Source organism: Oryctolagus cuniculus, chromosome 1 (assembly GCF_051225735.1).
Source record: "Oryctolagus cuniculus isolate XC-2025 breed Fujian yellow rabbit chromosome 1, ASM5122573v1, whole genome shotgun sequence".
NCBI lineage: Eukaryota > Metazoa > Chordata > Mammalia > Lagomorpha > Leporidae > Oryctolagus > Oryctolagus cuniculus.
The window spans coordinates 57,530,720-57,547,803 of NC_142867.1; the positions used below are offsets into that span (position 1 = coordinate 57,530,720).

Here is a 17,084-nt window from a genome sequence, read left to right on the forward strand (position 1 = left end):
CCCAGATGCTTGATTTTTCCTCTTTTAGCATCTGTGTCCCATGGTCCTGGTCAGAGGCCTCCCCTTCCCTCCCTCCAGTGACTGTCCTCTGACCTGCTCGTCTTCTCTTTCCCAGGCCTCTTTGAGCAGCGAGTGGAGCAGTATTTGGAGGAACTCCCAGACACTGAGCAGAGTGGGATGAATAAGTTTCTCCGAGGTTTGGGTGAGTAGCCATGTTACGGATGAGATGGATGGCCAGCAAGAGGGGAGAAGCTAGGGGGTCTATGTCCCAGAATCCCCCCAGTCAGCATCAGCGGGTATTTATAAAGGGGCTGTATATAGAACAGGAGGTCCCTTGGTGAAGACAGTGTTCCCAGCCAATGCTCCAATGGCATTTAGCACAATATCTACCAAATTGCAGAACAAAGAGGAACCGCAGATTCTCACATAGCTCAGCTCTTTGTGGGTGCATTCCTTCCTACGGGAATGTGAGGGCTGTTGGGGCCCTAAGCTTTCCTCCAGACCATAAGGGGTCCGCAAAAGTAGCAGCGCCAGAGCAGCGCCCTTCCTGCAAAGCCCCATGCCCTTCGAGGAGCTCAGCCAGCTAGATCGCTGGATCATAGCACGCCTTAGTTTGAAGTGAAATTCAGGCCAAAGAGGTTAAGTGGCTTGCTCAGGGCCACACAGTGGTTAAGTTAGTGCCCTGATTGGAGTGCTTTCACTCCCCTGGATCAGATCTGCCACAGCTGTAATCCAGTCTTTCTAGTCCTTAGGCTTCTACCGAGAGGGTTAGGGTTGCAGGAAGGACACGAAGGGGAGGTTGGAAGAGATGACATTTGAAGCATTCTCACTTCTGCCCTCTGGCCCACAGGCAACAAAATGAAGTTCCTCCACAAGAAGAATTAAACTCCTGTCCCAGTAGCAGAGTCCAGTGCCTTGCAGAACCTGCAGCCTGAGGAGAGGGCCCAGCCCAGGACCCTTGGGGCTGCTTGTGGCTACTCTGTCCCCACAGACCCCATCCTTCAAGCCAGCCCACCTCTGCCTCCACGATATCCCAGGATACTGTTTGTAAATAATCTGCTGTAAGCTTTCTTAACTGTTTTGTAACAAGCAAAAAGAATCTGGTAAATATTTGTTTATTCCCAAGGGGCCGGGTGCTTTCCTGCCCGGCCTGAGCATGGATGAAGTGTCACTGGGTGCTGGTGACTGGCCAATTATGTGCAGCTGACTGTCTCGGCCAAACCACTGATCTTTCCTGGAGGCTTTGGCCTGCCTGCCTGTGGCCCCCGCTGCCAGTCTCGGGTCCTGGAGAGCAGGCGCTGTCTTGTGATGCACAGGAAGACAATTTTTTTTTTTGTCTTAGATTTTCTATTTTTTCCCTAGGAGCCCCCCTCTCCTAACCCTCAGTTTTGAAAGGCAGAAGCCAGTCAGTCTCCATTTGCAGCATAGTGCCGAGGCTCTTGGGCCCTTCTGTTCCTCCACCTTCTGAGATGGTCAGTGAGTCATGGGAAGCCCACCCTCCAGCTCTGCCAGTGCTCTCTGGGCCCAGCTCTGGGTCAGTGGTGGCCATGATGCGGTACAGGGCATCCCTCCTTCCCACCTTCTACGGGTGTTCTCAATAAACAGTGTACAGTTGTTTGGGCCCAGAGTTCCACATGTCCTTTGGCCTCATTTTCTTGAGTTCTCTCTCCAGGGAATGGGCTGAGAAAGGCATATCAGGTATGAAGCCCCATCATGCAGGGAACTAAGTACTTGATTAAGGGTGTTTGCTTCTGTATGGGTCACTGATCTCCCCTGAATTGAGTTCTCTGGACTGATCTGTATGACTGGTATTCGCTGTCCTAGTTCAGCTCCCTCTCCAACAGCCAGCTATTAAGACTCTAACGTATTTCTACTGATGGGAAAAAATGTTCTTTTCCCTCTAACTCCCCCATCATTAGGTGAATCTGAACATTTTCCTACCCCGTCTGGAGCCTTTAAGACATCGTTGGGTATCCTGACTCTGGTGTAGTGAAGCCCAGCTATTGCCAACCCCAGGACTTGGTCAGAGCCCTCACCCCACTGCCTGTGACTCTTTGATGTCACTCTATGGGTAGCATTTTTCATTGGCACTCTAGGTTTGCATACAGAAAGTTCTTCCACATTTCATGGAAGAAAGCAGCAGGGTGGAGAATAACGGTTGTAAGGTCTTAGGTAGAACAGAGACCTTGAAAAAACTCCCAAAGGTAAGGCATTAAGCTGGGGCTCTCTTCACTGACAATGGGTCAGGTAAGATTTCAACTGTGGAATCACGTTTGCCTATGCTTCCACCCTAGCCCGTTTAAATGGCAGATAATTTCATCCTGAGTTTACTTCTTTTCCCCATCCCCACTGAAGCCAGTGCCATCCTCAAACTCCCTGATAAAGCAGTCTGGTTTCTGGGAAGATGAAGTCATCTCTGAAAAAGCCTCCTACACTTTGGGTATTTGCTAGGAATAGGAGGGCAGGGATTTTGAGGCCTTATGAATGTGGGTTTGTTTCTTGTGTTTTTTAATTTATTTGAAAGGCAGAGAGTTAGAGAAAGGTCTTCCATCCACTGGTTCACTTCCCAAATAGCCACAGTGGCCGGAGCTGGGCCAATCTGAAGCCAGGACCCTGGAGCTTATTCTGGGTCTCCCACATGTGCGCAGGGGCCCAAGCACTTCTGCTGCTTTCTCAGGCCATAGCAGAGAGCTGGATTGGAAGTGGAGCAGCTGGGACCTGAACCCACGTTCAAATGGAATGCTGGCAGTGTACGCGCCGGCCCCTGAATGTGGCTTTTTAGTTGGGGTAGAGAGAAGACAGATTGTAACCAGAAAATTCAGAATTTAGTGTAGTTATCTCCAAAATTCATACCTGTTTACTCATCCTTGGGCTTCATGGTAAGTTCTAAAAGTAGGCTTTAAAAAAAGATTTGTTTGAAAGGCATTGTGAGAGACACATACACAGAGAGAGAGATGTTCCATCTGCTAGTTCACTCATTAAATGGCTTCAAAGCCAGGTCTGGACCAGGCCAAAGTCAGGAGCCCAGAACTCCCATCCAGGTCTCCCACATGTGTGGAAGGGGCTGAAGCACTTGGGCCATCTTCTGCTGCCTTCCCAGGCACATTAGAAGGAAGCTGGAACAGAAGTAGAGCAGCCAGGAATTAAGGTGGCATAATCCACTGTGCAACGCCTGTCCCTAAAGCGGACTAAATAATGAACAGTTCCTAAAAGGTGCTTTCACTCTCTCTCCCCATGTCTCCCTCACCTTTTAATGTGGCTCAAAAAAACTCTCAGACACACTGTCAGATCACAGGGTATACAGGTGTAAATTCCTCTTTTGGTGAACTTTGAAACCTTTCTCTTTAAAATATGAGGGTGCTTAAAAAGTGGAATTAAAAGAGTTTGTTTTGGCACAAAAGATCGATTAAGTCCATGCCTAATCATCTTTTATGAGGACCCTGTGCTACTACTTTTCAGAATTGGCAAGTTTCTGATAAGCTTTAAAAACTTTTTGGTCCATTTGTATTGCCTTTTAATATGATGAATATAAATTTGGTTAAACAAGAAACTCAAACTACGCCAAAACATATTTCATCTCCCTCAGCTCCCAAAACTAAGAGGAAATCCCATTTGTCTTAGGTTCTCCCACAACACTTAATGCGTGTACAGGCGTTTTCTTTTTCGCCTAAGGTGCCCTGGCACATAATTCACACCTTCTTTTTAAAGATTTTGGCAGAGAGAGAGAGAGAGAGAGAGAGAGAGAGAGAGAGAGAGAGAGAGAGAGGCCTTCCATCCGATGGTTCACTCCCCAGATGGCCTCAATGGCCAGAGCTGAGCCCATCTGAAGTCAGGAGCCAGGAGCTTCTTCTGCGTCTCCCACGTGGGTGCAGGGGCCCAAATAGTTCGCCATCTTCCACTGCTTTCCCAGGCCACAACCCAGAGCTGGATCCCAAGAGGAACAGCCGGAACACGAACCGGCGCCCATACGGGATTCCGGCGCGGCAGACGGAGACTTGGCCCACTACGCCACTCCGCCGGCCCCCAAAATTGACACTCTTACCACGCCACCGCACCTAAGCCCACCTTGAAGCGGTTGGAAGTGCACTGCCACTCAAACCGCCCGCTCTGTCTGGGACAGCCAGCCCCGCCCTCTTCCGCGAGGGCCAGCCCCGCCCGCTCTTCCCCGGAAGTGGCCGAGCGGGAGGCTGACGATGACGTCGGTCGTGCTTCCGGTCGGGGAGGAGGTCAAAATGCCCCGGAACCAGAGCCACACACCCCGGAAGTGGTTCTCACGGGCCGAGGCGGGGCAATACCCGCGCCCTGGTGGGTCTGGTTCCTGTACTGCTGAAGTGTCGTGTCGCAGACCAGTCGAGTCCTAGCCGTCTGCGGCCCCAGAAGACTCCTGTTGTAACGTGAGCAGACGGGGCATCCGCAAGCGGACGCTTTCCACGCGTTTCCGTCCCAGGAGGCGGCTGCTCTGACATCCACTTAAAAGTGACGTAGCCAAGGACAGGTTCGCGAATTATGCGGCCGACATTTCCCGTAAACCGAGTTGTTTGTGCCCTCAAATCTGGAGAAAAAACTTTCTCAAGACTATTGAGCGCTTTCATCCCTAGCTACTAGCAACGGCAAGGGCTGGGATGGGGTTGGGGGCGGCGCAAAGCCCGGAGCTGGAATCCGAACTAGTTGGGCCTTCACCGCTGCCTCTCAGGCATGCACTAGCAGAAAGCTGTGGAGTATGGGACCAGGCTAAACGCCAGCCACTGAAATACAAAGAACGCGCACACTAGGCTAGAAGGTACATAATTTGTAATTCAAACACAATTGGGCTTCGGGCCAGACATCGTGGCGCAAGCAGGTAAAGCCCTGGCCTGTGACACCTGCATCCCATATGGACGCGTTAATGCGTCTGTGAAAGTGGAAGAGGCCCAAGTCCCTGGGCCCCACGTGGGAGATGTTCCTGGCTCCTGGCTTCAGTGTGGCCTACCCCAGATAGTTGTGGCCATTTGGGGAGTGAATCGGCCGGTGGAACGTTAGTCTGTCCTCTGTAACTAGGTCTACCCAGCACGCTAAGCTGTAGCAGGTGAGGAACCTGTACTTGTGGGACACCGAATTGAAGGGCCTAATGCTTAGCCTGCAGGACTTCATCAACCCTGTGCATGCCACAGGGCAGGCTAGTGTCATGAAAATATTAGTGAATGAGTTCATAGAGGTTACTATTTTCTAAGCAGAAGCAGTGGTGCCTTCCAGTAAACGGACACACAAAATCAGTGTTAAGGTTTGCTTCTAGTCCCATAAATACAAGTGGCATTCTAGGTCTGCTACACACTTAGGTTCCTATCGAGGAACGAGGAGCAAAACTGAGCATTAGTGTTAAGATGCTGATGCCCTTCCCAGTTAAGGCAACAGGACGAATTTTGATTTTTCTGCCAGGCACCATCTACACCCTCCACACAGGATCCAGCATATCCCACTCCATGTCCTATTTACAGCTGTGCTCCTAAGGGAAGCCGACCAGCAGTGAATTCCTGGTGAATTTGTTAGCCAGCGAGATCTGCAATCACCTGTACCAAAGCTTCACTCTTCATGTCTAAACACAGGACCAACTGCCGTCCAATCCACCCAGCTACTGAGCTCCGTCCACTAAGCCTTCTGAACCCTACCCTTTTCCATGCTCAAATCTTATTTTCTAGGTCTCCTAACTAGCCTCCCACTGAGCTTTTTCTGACAGAACTTCCTGTTTACCTCATCCTTGCAAATCCATTCCCCACAACCCATCTTATGTTCATTCTGCTTGGACTCATTAAGATCACATGAAGTTACTGACTACTCACACCGTTGAGATTTTTTAAAAACAAAACAAAAAGATTTGAAAGGCAGAGGTCTTCCATCTGCTGGTCCACTCCCCAAATGGCCTCAATGGCTGGAGCTGGGCTGATCTGAAGCCAGAAGCCAGGAGCTTATTCTGTCTCATGTAGGTGAGGGACCCAGGCACTTGGGCCATCTTCCACTGCTTTTCCAGGCCGTAACAGAGCTGGATTGGAAGTAGAGCAGCTAGCACTCAAACCAGTGCCATATGGGATGCCAGCACTGCAGGCAGCAGATTAACCCACTAAACCACAAGGCCATCTCCTGAGATATTTTTACTTAGTCCCACATTTTAAACATGAGGAAACTTGAGTAGGCCTTAAGTCAAATAGCTGATGACCAAAAACCAAATACAACCATCTGTTAGACCCATTGGTTGCTCTGTAAGTCCTCTGAAACATTTAAGAGTCCGTTATCACTAGCCTAATGGCAGACAGAATCTCAAACAACCCGGTTTCAAGATCATTCAAGCTTTCTGACTCTTTGTAATTGTTGCCCATTTTTTTCAAGCCAATGCAATTCAGTTCTTTTCTGTTTCTTTGGATCTGAACCCAACAGACTTTAGGGGTTGACAGTCTTGTCCCATAATCATGGCTTCCAGTCCATGTATGTAATATATAAGCCCTCTAAGGAAAGAACTCACCAACACCTAGCAGTATTAAATTACATCTTAATTACTTGCCCAGTGTTTTAAACTACAAGTCTTATTCAGGCCAAAGAAAAAACACAAACTCAGGAAGAACTGTTAAAACCACAAATTATAATTCATGTTGAAATTCCATGCACTGGTCAGACGTCACCATGGTCTTTAATACAGCGGATAGTAAACCTAAGAAAACCAGATTCCCAAAGACAAGGATTTCCCAGTTTTCTGAGATAGGACTATCTTCTGAAATCCAAGCCACTTTGACATAAAAAGCCCTGGAGCTGGTGCTTGGCTCAGGGGGTACTATATGCTCATCTATATTGGGTTGAAGTCCTGATTCCAGCTTCCTGCTAATGCTCACCCTTGGAGGCAACAGGTAACTATGGCTCAAGTAGCAGGATCTTACCAACCACATAAAAGAAACCCAAATTAACTTCCCAATGCCTGAATTTGGCTCGGGCCTGGCCACTACAGACACTTGAGGAGCAGTCTTAAGTGGGGCTGGTGCTGTGGCATAGTGGGCTAAGCCTCCATCTGCAGCACTGGCTGCTGCTCTTCAGATCCAGCTCTCTGCTGTGGCTTGGGAAAGCAGCAGAGTATGGCCCAAGTGCTCGGGCCCCTGCACCTGCATGGGGAACCTGGAAGAGGCCTTGGTTGTGGATCAGCCCAGCTCTTGTGGCTATTTGCGAGTGAGTAAGTGGATGGAAGACCTTTCTCTCTCCCTGTCTCTACCTATCAAATAAATAAAATCTACTTAAAAAGAGCACAAAGGAGTCCTGTTTGGATTCTTGACCCAACCCAGCTCCCTACTAATGTGCCTGGGAAAGCAGTGGATGATGGGTTGTTCTGGGCTCACGACCTTAAGCCTGGGCTAGCCCTGGACACAGCAACCATTTGGGAGTGACCCAGTGAATGGGAAGATACCTTGGGGCCAGCACTGTGGGTTAACGCCCTGGCCTGAAGCAATGGCATCCCATATGGGCGCCAGTTGGAGTCCTGGCTGCTCCTGCTCTGTGCCAGCTCTCTGCTATGCCCTGGGAAAGCAGTAGGGATGGCCCACGTCCTTGGGCCCCTGCGTCCGCGTGGGAGACCCTGGCTTCGGATCGTCACAGCTCCAGCCGCTGCAGCCATTTGAGGAGTGAACCAGCCAATGGAAGACTTCTCTTTCTCTGCCTCTCCTCTTTCTGTGTGTAACTCTTGACTTTCAAATAAATCTTTCAAAAAAAAAAAGGGAAGATACCTCTCCCTCTCCTAAGTAACCCTTGAAACTGAGTCACAATGCTTTTCAATTAGGGTAGATTATCAGTTTCACTTCACAAATGAAAAAGTTTAACCACAGTGCCTGTAAGTGCTGTTGGTAGCACTGAGGTGGGTTAGCAGTAACCCAGGCTCTGCATACCTCGAATGCCTGGATGCTGTAAGGTGGGTTCCGGCAGGGACAGGGATGTGAAGTCAAAGAACCTACATTCAGACCACCAGGGAAAAGCATTTGCTAGCATTTAATGAACCGTGGCTTCAAGCCACCAGGACACAGGCTCCCCCCACGCCCTTAATCTTCTCCTCAGCTCTTCTGCTGAAGAATTTGGCCTTCACGATGACAGGCTGCTTTGGGAGCTTTCCCTTTCCCAGAACTTTGTAATAGCCCTGCAGGAAGAGAAGAAGGTTTAGAGTATTGCAAAGCGGGCGCCAACTCCTGATGCGCTCAAGTAAGATGCCCCTGAACCCACCCTTCCCAGGACCAGGGAGGCATGTTTCTGATCTGGGCACTAACGCGGGCACTGGCTGCCCCACCAGTGAATCAAGACCAGCAGATTCTCTCCGAGGACGCTAGCACACCACGACAAGGGTTGTGTCGGGATGTGACTCTAGTCTCGGCAAGGCACAAACCTCCCTTTGCTGGCCAATTATTACCAATAAACAGAAACAAAATCACATTCCGAATATGTTCCAAGTCTTGACCACCAAAGTTGCTCAACAGACAGTAGAGGCTGTGAAGACACTCAGCCTCTGCCTCCCTACTTACAAGGACCACAGCTCCCCAATGGCACACCAGTGCCTGTTGGGGGAGGTCTTAACTAATATAGCTGGGCCTTCCATTTGGTCATAATTAACCATGGCAGTTCCACCAGAAGGTTGAATTATCTAGTAGGTAACTGGAAATTAAGTATAGGTTTAGATTTTCAGGTGGGAGACCTAGTAAGATTAAGCCAGAGTGCCTTGTGCATGGGAGGTAGAACTACAAACGAGCAGTAAGAAGGATCCAATTCACTCACCGACCGCACCACATCAATGATAGGAGCAGCTCCAGTCTTGTTCTTGGCAGCATTTACCCGTGTCTGCTCACTGACCAATGTCCACAGCTTATCAAGGTTGACAGTTGGGCAGAAGCTCTGGTTCCTCTTTAAGTGGTAATGCCTCATGCCAACTTTCCCGAAGTAACCTGGGTGACTAGGAAGAGAAAGCACCACCTTTATAAGCGCGCTGCAGGTAAGAAGTTAATCTGGATCATCTTTCTTACCTTCCCCCACTACAGTGTCAAACTGTTCACTGGTGGAGTGACTGGCTTTATACAGTTTATACAGTTGCTGAATTAAATATCAAGTGGAAAAGGCTAGCCTTATTTTCATGGAGCACAAAGTCACTGAGGCCCACAACAGCGTTCCACGGGAGAATGTGAAAACACTAAGCACAAGGGGACCTAACAGTTGCAGAGGTCGATCTGAAGTATGTCACTAACCTGGTGACTGACTGTGCCATGAGGCCCACAGCCAGTGAATAAGGTCAGCAGTTACTCTTCGAGGACTCTAGCACACTAAGGCAACAGCCAATACCCAAGCGTGACTCTAGCCTCGATGACCGGTTCTCGCTTTCCCCAGCTACCTCGGTTTGTGAGCTATGGATGCCTGCTTCCTTACTGCCAGTCCCGCCCGGCCCGACACTTCCGAGTCAGGGAAAGCACGGCCTATGAACACTTACTATTTATCAAAGTTGATCCTGTGGTGATGCATGCCACCCGCATTACCTCGGCCTCCTGGGTGCTTCCGGTGCTTGCCTGCAAAAGCACAAAGCTACCTGGCCAACCCAGCCTCCCCCAGACCCGCAGACACAGAACATTTCCCCACACTCCACGCCGCTGCTCCCAGCCCACAAGCCCTCTTTGTTGCTCCTTCAGGACTGCGCATTCCCTTCCTTTTCAGCGTCCCAACCACAGCACTCCCCCAACAGTCCACGTCTGCAACTGACTCCGGACTGCGCCCCGCTCATTCCTATTCCTTACCGGTACTAAATTCTCTAAAACCGGATTACTAGGAGACCTTGGGGAAGGGAGCCCGGCTGGTCCGTACAACTCGACTTCTAAAGCTACCTATCCCACTCGAAAAGCGCGCGCCCAGGCCGATCAGCAGGGGAAGCCGGTACTTACCGATGCGGCCGTGGCCGTGGCTCACGTGGCCGCGCAGTTTCCGGGTCTTCCTCAGTCTGGATGGCTGTGTGGGAAAAAGATCCCGGTGGTAAGGCCGAAGGAAAGAGAGCGGGGGCCAATGCCTGGCACCCTGAGAGGGCGGCAGGCCTGGGGGGACAAGGGCCTGCTCTCTAGCAAGTTCGGCAAAGCTGAAGTTGCAGTCTCGCCCGGGGCCGCACCCCGGCCCGCGTGCAGCAGCTCGAGACTCGAGCCCCGGGCCGGACACGCGGCCCCAGGCTCCCAGCTCCGCCTCAGGCTCACGCCCGCCATCCTGCTCTCCGGTCGACCATGCGCTGCCAGGAGAACTTGGCCAACGTCCGGAGTAGGTGGCCGCGGAGCGATGGAAGAAGAGCGCGAAACCCCGGCCGGCAAGGAAGCGGAGGCAAGAAAGGGCCCACCTACCATGTCGGCTGCCGAGACGAAAGAGGGAGGCCTGCGCGAAATCTCGCGAGGTAACGAGCACGGGGCGGGGCCAAGCGCCTCACGTCCGGCCAGGGAGGGGGCGGGGCGGGGCCTTTTCGGTCTCGCGGGTTTCGCGGGCGGGTGACTGCTTCCTCTTCCTGCTTTCCTTTGTGCTGCCGGTTGTAGCAGGCTCTCGGGTGAGAGCTGTTGAAAATGTGGGGCGTCGGGGCGCCTTGGCGCACGCCACCGCGACCTAGGTGGCCCGGGAGCCACCTTGGCCCAGGAGCCGCCTGGGCAGAGCCGGAGGGCCTCCGTGTGCCTCCGCTCCTCACCAGATGCCTCTGCGTGGAGCGGTCCCTCCTGTCTCCCCTGCTCTTAGTGTTCTGTTCGGGCCTGGTAACATTGGTTGGTTGTCTCGGGGCCATGGTGAGGAGGCGCGAGACACTCTGCCTCTGCCGCCTCGGGGACGCCCTCGCGCACACCCCTTTCTCCTTTGGCCATGCGCTCTCCTTGTAGTTGAGACAGTGTGCTGTGCTTCAGGGGCCCCGTCTCAGTACTTTTTAAGCCATGTTACGTTTTCTCCCAACCCGACTTGACGTGCTGTGACCCCCTCCTCTGTACAGAGAGCCACTGCCCAACCCAGGCCCGATGCAAGCATCTTCCCTGAAACTTCTCTGATCCTTCGGCCTTGGTTTCTCACTAAGCCGCTTAATACGCAGCTCTTAGATCCTTAGGGAGCTACACTGGTCTTCCTTACCAGATCACATTCCTTGAGCGCTCCGGGGTTGCTGTGGGCTGGAGTTCCTCTTAAATAATTGTTGAAAGAAAATGTTGATTGGTTTATTATTTATGTGGAAGGCTGAGTGACAGGGAGACAGATTTTCCATCTACTGATTGACTCCCCAAACGGTCACGACATCAGGTCCAGACAGATCAAAGCTGGAAGCCAGGAACTTAACCTGCCTTGCCACAGTGATGGCCCCCACATCCTCCTTTTAAGTCCTAGTACTACTGCCTTCATTCAGGCCCTCCTAATGTCTCCTGTCTGGAGTTTGTAACATCTGTAGTTTGCATTCTAACCCTCCTCCAATCCCTGTCCTTACCTCCGCCAGGTTGGTGTTAGGTGACTTTCATTCTTGTACTTAATTCAATAGGCCCCTCTTACCAACAGTACAGTCCCTGCCTTTCCAATCTTACCTCAGCTCCTCCCCTATGCTGGCATTTTGCGGCAACCATACTTGGGCCATCCCTCCTGCATTTTTTGCCGCTGTGTGGGTCATTTCTCATGCCTGGAGTGCTCATCCTCTTCCTAACCACATATCCCAAATCTTCAACCTTTGAGGCCCACCTTATTCTTCTTCCAAGAACATTCTAGTTCAAAGTGATAATAGCCAGTATTTTCAGAGCATCTTTGAATTTGCAAAATGTCTCTGCCTGAGAGTTTAGTACTACCAGTCTCATGTTTAAGAAAACTGAGGTACAGAAGAGTTGAGTGACTTACTAGAGGTCACAGTCAGAGTTGGAGCCTAGCCTGTAGTCTTCTGTCTGTGTATCTCCTCTGCTTTTATCCCAGTGACCACTCCCCTCTCTGACCTCACAGCATGATGGTCTGTATCACCCCTTCAACCTTAATCATAAACTGCTTGTGTCCAGCAGAAAGAGGGGTCTTGAGAGTGTGGGGACAAGGTCTAAGAAGAGATCATTCTCTATTTGATGTCAAAACCCGCCAGCAAGTGCATCAGGAATGAGCTGAGCTACCTGGAAACTGCCCTCAAGCAGTTGATCTGTCAATGGAGGTAAGCCAGCCAGAGTCTTGGGATGAAAGGTTAACCATGAGATGTATTTTAACTGTGGCTAGAGCAAGTCAAAACTGTGCAAGGAGTACAGGTAGAGATCTGGGTGGTAGAACACTCTGGGTAGTTTGCCAGGTTCCTTGCTTATAGAAGAGCTATATGTTGTCCCTCTGGCGACTGGCTGAACAGAGGCCTTCCTGAGTAGACCCACTGCTCCAAGTTGGGTTCCATGGTCACCTGACATTTTTCTCATCAATGATTTGATCTCCAGGGAATTGCGAGTGCCCTAGGCTTTCTGAGAGAGCAGCAAAGCTGACCGCTATCTCTTGAAGTTGAATAACAGCCAAATAATAGGCATTAAATGACCTGTCCCTCTCATCAGGCACACAGGGTGTGGCTTCAGATGGCATCCTTCTCTATGACGTCTCTTCTGACACAGAGCATGGCCTTGTGATATCTCAGGCATTGCGCTGAGAGGGGGCCTCAGAAAGCACCCGTGCAATGAGCAGAAGGGAGATGAAGGCAGACAGCAGCCTGGTGAGACATGTAAATATAGGGCTGACATTTTTTGCTGCCCTAGGTGTCTCTTCAGGTGCCCTTGGGCACATCCTGCCACCCTGAAGTGGGATTTGGCAGGCTTCTCTCTGGGTTCCTGAGTTTATCATCAGTCCTTCAGATAGCAGCAACACTATGGGAGGATCCAGCCCTGTTTTCCTGCTCTCCATCTTTACATTTGGATGCTGGGAAGTATTATGTTGCTTTCCTTTTTCAAGTAGAGGATTGTTAATTTAAGATGGGAAGAGCTAGGGTTTCTGTTCTAAGAACTAGAAATAAATTCAGAAATCCAAATTTATTTCAAAAAAATTAGAAAAAGCATATGTAATAGAAAAGATAGTACATTAAAGAAATTCTGAAATCATGTTATCCTATCATACTTTTTTTTTTAATTTATTTATTTGGGCCAGCACTGTGGCATGGTAGGTTAAGCCTCCACCTGCAGCACTGGTTCAAGTCTCAGCTGCTCTACTTCTGATCTAGGTCCGTGCTAATTAACTGGGAAAACAGTGAAACATGGCCCAGGTGCTTGGGCCCTGCTCTCACATGGGAGACCCAGAAGAAGTTCCTGGCTCCAGCCATTGTGGCCATTTGGGGAGTGAACCAGTGGATGGAAGAACTCTGTCTCTCCTTCTCTCTGCCTTTCAAATAAATGAATAATTTTTTTTAAAGATTTATTTATTTGAGAGGCAGAGTTAAGGTGGGGGGAGCGAGGGAGCGAGGGGGAGAGAGAGAGAGAGAGAGAGAGAGAGAGAGAGAGAGATCTTCCATCTGCTGGCTCACTTCCCAAATGGCTACAACAACCAGGACTGGGTCAGGCTGACACCAGGAGCCAAGAGCTTCATCTAGGTCTCCCACGTGGGTGCAGGGACCCAAGCACTTGGGACATCCTCCATTGCTTTCCTGGCGCATTAGCAGAGAGCTGGATTGGAAGTGGAGCACCAAGGACTCAAACTGGCATTTGGGACTTGAACTGGTTGCCCATATGGGATGCTGGTGTTGTAGGCTGGGGCTTAGCCTGCTGCACCACAGTGCCAGCCCCACTGTTTCCATGTCTGAATGTCACCTTTCAGCTTTTGTCTAAACAGTATAGCTATCTACAAAGTTGATGATCATAGTAAACACATCCTTTTGTGTTCTGCTTTTCATTTAATACCATGACATTTTTCTGTGTTACACTACCTAGTCTTCATGTTTACTATTAACAGCTGAAAAGTAATTTATTGTCACCATATACTATAATTTACTAAGCCATTTTCCTGTGTATTGCTTTCATACTTTTGTTCTTATTGTATTCTTTACTGTCAGAGACAATGCTGCAATGAGTATTTGTATATATATAGTTTTTTGTCTTCTGTTGAATAACTTGTATAGGATAAATTCCCAGGAGTGAGATTGGTGGTTTATTACAGAGTATGAACATTTTTATGATTCATTTTATGTTGCTATATATTTTTTCCAAATGGATTATATCAATTTATGCACCAGCAATAGGTACTATTTCCAGTTTCATTTCAACCTTCCAAACTCAGAGTTTTTTGTTTGCTTTTATGGATAATTTTTTTACATGGCATCTAGAGGGAAATCCATAGGATCACAGAATGATATAATTTGAAGGTTAGAAATTTCTTGGACTTTCCTGTGTTGGATAGATTAAAAAAAAAAAACTCATTGTGCTACATGGCAATTGTATGCATAAAATATTTTTTTCAGGTAATTATTCAATTTATAAATACTGTACAGATTTTGATAGCTTCAATAATATATATGGCCAACAAAAAGTTGCATTAACACTTGGCAGGGGCTTTTGTCACAGCATTGATTTTTCAGGCTCCCTTTCCTTGTTGTAGAGAATGACCTAGTGTCTCCAGGAGGAGTGAGGGTTTACAGATAAGCTAGCATTAGCTTCAGGGGCATTGCTGATTGTTAAACAATTAGGAAACTATACCCATTTTTACGTACAAACAGTCCCAGAGAGGTTCAGTGCCCTGCCTTAGGTGAGTGACTGAGTGGAAAGCCAGTATCTGAACACTGTCTCAGCCAGTTTGATGCCAGAGTGAAGGTTAGTTAGGAGTGGGAACTCAGGGCTTTGACGCCTGTGACCCCAAGATGAGGCAAGTGTGATGGCAAGTTGGCTAGGGTGGGATGGGGAGGGATGGCAGGGGTAAAAGGCCAGCATCTTCCCACCTGCAAATCCCCATTCAGCCTTGATTCCAGGTCAGCAGGTCAGGGAGGACAGCACCATGCTGGGCATTGAGGAGCTTCCAGATCTGCCTCCCATGTGGTTGGGTCAGCCAGAGTGGATCACTTGGCTAGAAACCCAGGCCCAATCTGAAGTGGAAGCAAGACCTGGACTGGGCCTCTATTCTCTATCAGGTGAAAGAGCCCAGAGACTGACATGGGCACTTGGTGCCTACATGCCAGGTACTGCACTTGGAATTTAAGACCTCCAGGACCTAAGTCATCTGTGGTCTCCATAACCCCCACCAGGCCATGTCTAGCCTTAAAAAAGAATTTAGGAGTGTTCATAGCAATGAGCTCCTGGAAGCAATGTGCCCAATGAGCCTGCCCTCTGCTATTCTCTAAACTGGAGTGCGCTGTTGCTTTCATCAGAAAACGAACTCTAGAGTTTGTAAATAAATAAATAAATAAAATTTTAAAAATTTCATCTACCTAAAGGTAGAGAGCTCTTCCATCTACTAGTTCACTCCTCAAATGCCTGCAACTTTCAGGGCTAGGCCAGGCAGAAGCCAGGAGCCCAGAACTCCATCCACATCTCCCACATAGGTGGCAGGGGCCATCATCTGCTGCCTCCTAGAATGCACATCATCAAGAAGCTGGATTGGAAAGGGAGTAGCCAGGACTTGAACCACAACTCTAAAATGGAATGCAAGTATCCTGAGTGGCTCTTCAACCCAAAAACACAATGCCTGCTGCATCTTTTTAATTCATCTATTTGAGAGGCAGAGTGACAGAGCCCTTAGAATTTGAGTAGTTGAGCTCCAATGAAGAGAAAGGCACAGTGGTAGGAGGGTCAGCAGCTAATGGTGAGTCTCCAGTGCTGGACAGCTTACTCCAATGCTGATGACTATGCACGGGCCCATTTCCCACTCAGTGTAAGAAGGGCATGACCACATAGTGTGCTGCCCAAACTCTCGACCCTGCATCTCTGGCCCAGGGGTTTCAACATCCACCCCCACTCTCCCTGAGCTCCCCTGGACTCCAGTCTGAGGTGGGAGGGCACTATCATGCAAACTGCTCAGCTGGGCCTCAGAAGCTGAGGAGCTGGGCTTTGAGCTGCTCATCAAAGTAGCCCTTGACCCGCAAGGTACCTGTCATCTCACTGACCTAGGTGAGGTGTCTTCTGCAGCAGTGGGCTCAAAAAAACCTTTCCACATCCTTCCACAGGCCCCAAATGTCCCCCTCAACCTTCTGGATCGCAGTCATCTGGCGGTTACCACGTGTGATGCCCTTGTAGACAGGGATGTTATGCATCTGAGAACACTGTACAGAATAGGGCAGGTTGGACGATACGTGTCTGGGAGGCTGCCAGCCACTAAGGATGGGATAATGATCTTGCTTTGGGTGTTTGGGGATGCTGATGGGGGATAACAGGCTCTCCACAAGCTGGTACTCATCCACAGATTCTACAAAGCTGGGGTGATCATGAGGCCCCTGGGTCTAGCTCAGTGGCTTTAGCCTGTAGCCCAGCCACACAACTCTCCAGCTCCACAGAGCATCCTGAACACAACCATTACTGTCTTGGACGGCCATCTGGCACTAGCCTTCTGCTTCCTAGAAGTTTTGTTGGAAGCAAGGATGGAAAACCCTCCTGCCATTTAACTCAGACTAGCAAAATGTAGAGAGGAATTCTAGGATATCTAAGAGGAGTTTATCCAGTAGTACAAAAAAGAGGAGCTTAATTATTTAAGTTTTAATTTCTTTTTGGAGAATAAAATGGAAGGAAAACAGAAGCTTGGCTTCATTTCCTAGTTACATTTTTACATACTGAGTGATATTGAACAAAGAGCATATTCTCTTTGAATTTTTCTTGTCTAACAAAAAATTACATTCATTCATTTTATAAATATTTATTGAATGCATACTGTGTTTTGGCTGATACATAGGTGCCAGGCAGTGAGGGGCAGGTGCTGTGGTAAACAAGAAAGATAACTCCTGCCCTAGGACTGTGTCTAAGACAGAAGGTGAACAAGCAGACAAATATATGTAATGTAAACACAATCTTGGAAAGAATGGGTGCTTTCTCATTACCCAGTGTTTTTTCCTAAAATGAATACTGTTTGGGTTATGATGTGTTCTTTGTGATCCCTACAAAGAATCTTTGAAATTCTTACTCTTAGCATGCTGTCAAATGACT

General features: G+C 49.1%; 3 protein-coding genes and 2 non-coding genes across 32 annotated transcripts in view; 2 read left to right on the forward strand and 3 right to left on the reverse strand.

Moving 5' to 3' along the window:
* DENND2B (DENN domain containing 2B) overlaps nt 1-1,627 on the forward strand; it is a 182,453-nt gene extending 180,826 nt beyond the window's left edge. For all 27 annotated transcript variants that reach the window (XM_089329112.1, XM_070073762.2, XM_089329052.1 and 24 more), the window contains 2 exons: nt 116-202; nt 851-1,627. In XM_089329112.1, the coding sequence (XP_089185238.1) occupies nt 116-202; nt 851-885 (122 nt within the window). In that variant the 3' untranslated portion in view covers nt 886-1,627. The remainder of the gene's footprint in view (nt 1-115; nt 203-850) is intronic.
* Nucleotides 1,628-7,970: 6,343 nt separating this feature from the next.
* Nucleotides 7,971-10,469, reverse strand: RPL27A (ribosomal protein L27a). Its single transcript, XM_002708796.6, has 5 exons — nt 10,359-10,469; nt 9,918-9,981; nt 9,473-9,548; nt 8,770-8,944; nt 7,971-8,140 (listed from the first exon to the last, which is right to left on the reverse strand). The coding sequence occupies exons 1-5, from the start codon at nt 10,359-10,361 to the stop codon at nt 8,012-8,014; spliced, it is 447 nt and encodes a 148-aa protein (XP_002708842.1). The 5' UTR covers nt 10,362-10,469; the 3' UTR covers nt 7,971-8,011.
* Nucleotides 8,243-8,372, reverse strand: LOC127485179 (small nucleolar RNA SNORA3/SNORA45 family). Its single transcript, XR_007912346.3, has one exon. It is a non-coding gene; the product is annotated as a small nucleolar RNA SNORA3/SNORA45 family (small nucleolar RNA).
* Nucleotides 9,221-9,350, reverse strand: LOC127485178 (small nucleolar RNA SNORA3/SNORA45 family). Its single transcript, XR_007912345.1, has one exon. It is a non-coding gene; the product is annotated as a small nucleolar RNA SNORA3/SNORA45 family (small nucleolar RNA).
* The window catches only part of TRIM66 (tripartite motif containing 66), a 79,318-nt gene continuing 72,699 nt past the window's right edge, over nt 10,466-17,084 (forward strand). For both annotated transcript variants that reach the window (XM_089329009.1, XM_089329015.1), the window contains exon 1: nt 10,466-12,154. In XM_089329009.1, coding sequence (XP_089185135.1) covers nt 12,149-12,154 — 6 coding nt within the window. In that variant the 5' untranslated portion in view covers nt 10,466-12,148. The remainder of the gene's footprint in view (nt 12,155-17,084) is intronic.

Coding starts and splice junctions, on each gene's coding strand:
- RPL27A (XM_002708796.6), bottom strand. Junction 9,549..9,917: donor CCACGGCCACGGCCGCATCG/GTAAGTACCGGC, acceptor GTGCTTTTGCAG/GCAAGCACCGGAAGCACCCA. Junction 8,141..8,769: donor TCATTGATGTGGTGCGGTCG/GTGAGTGAATTG, acceptor CTCTTCCTGCAG/GGCTATTACAAAGTTCTGGG.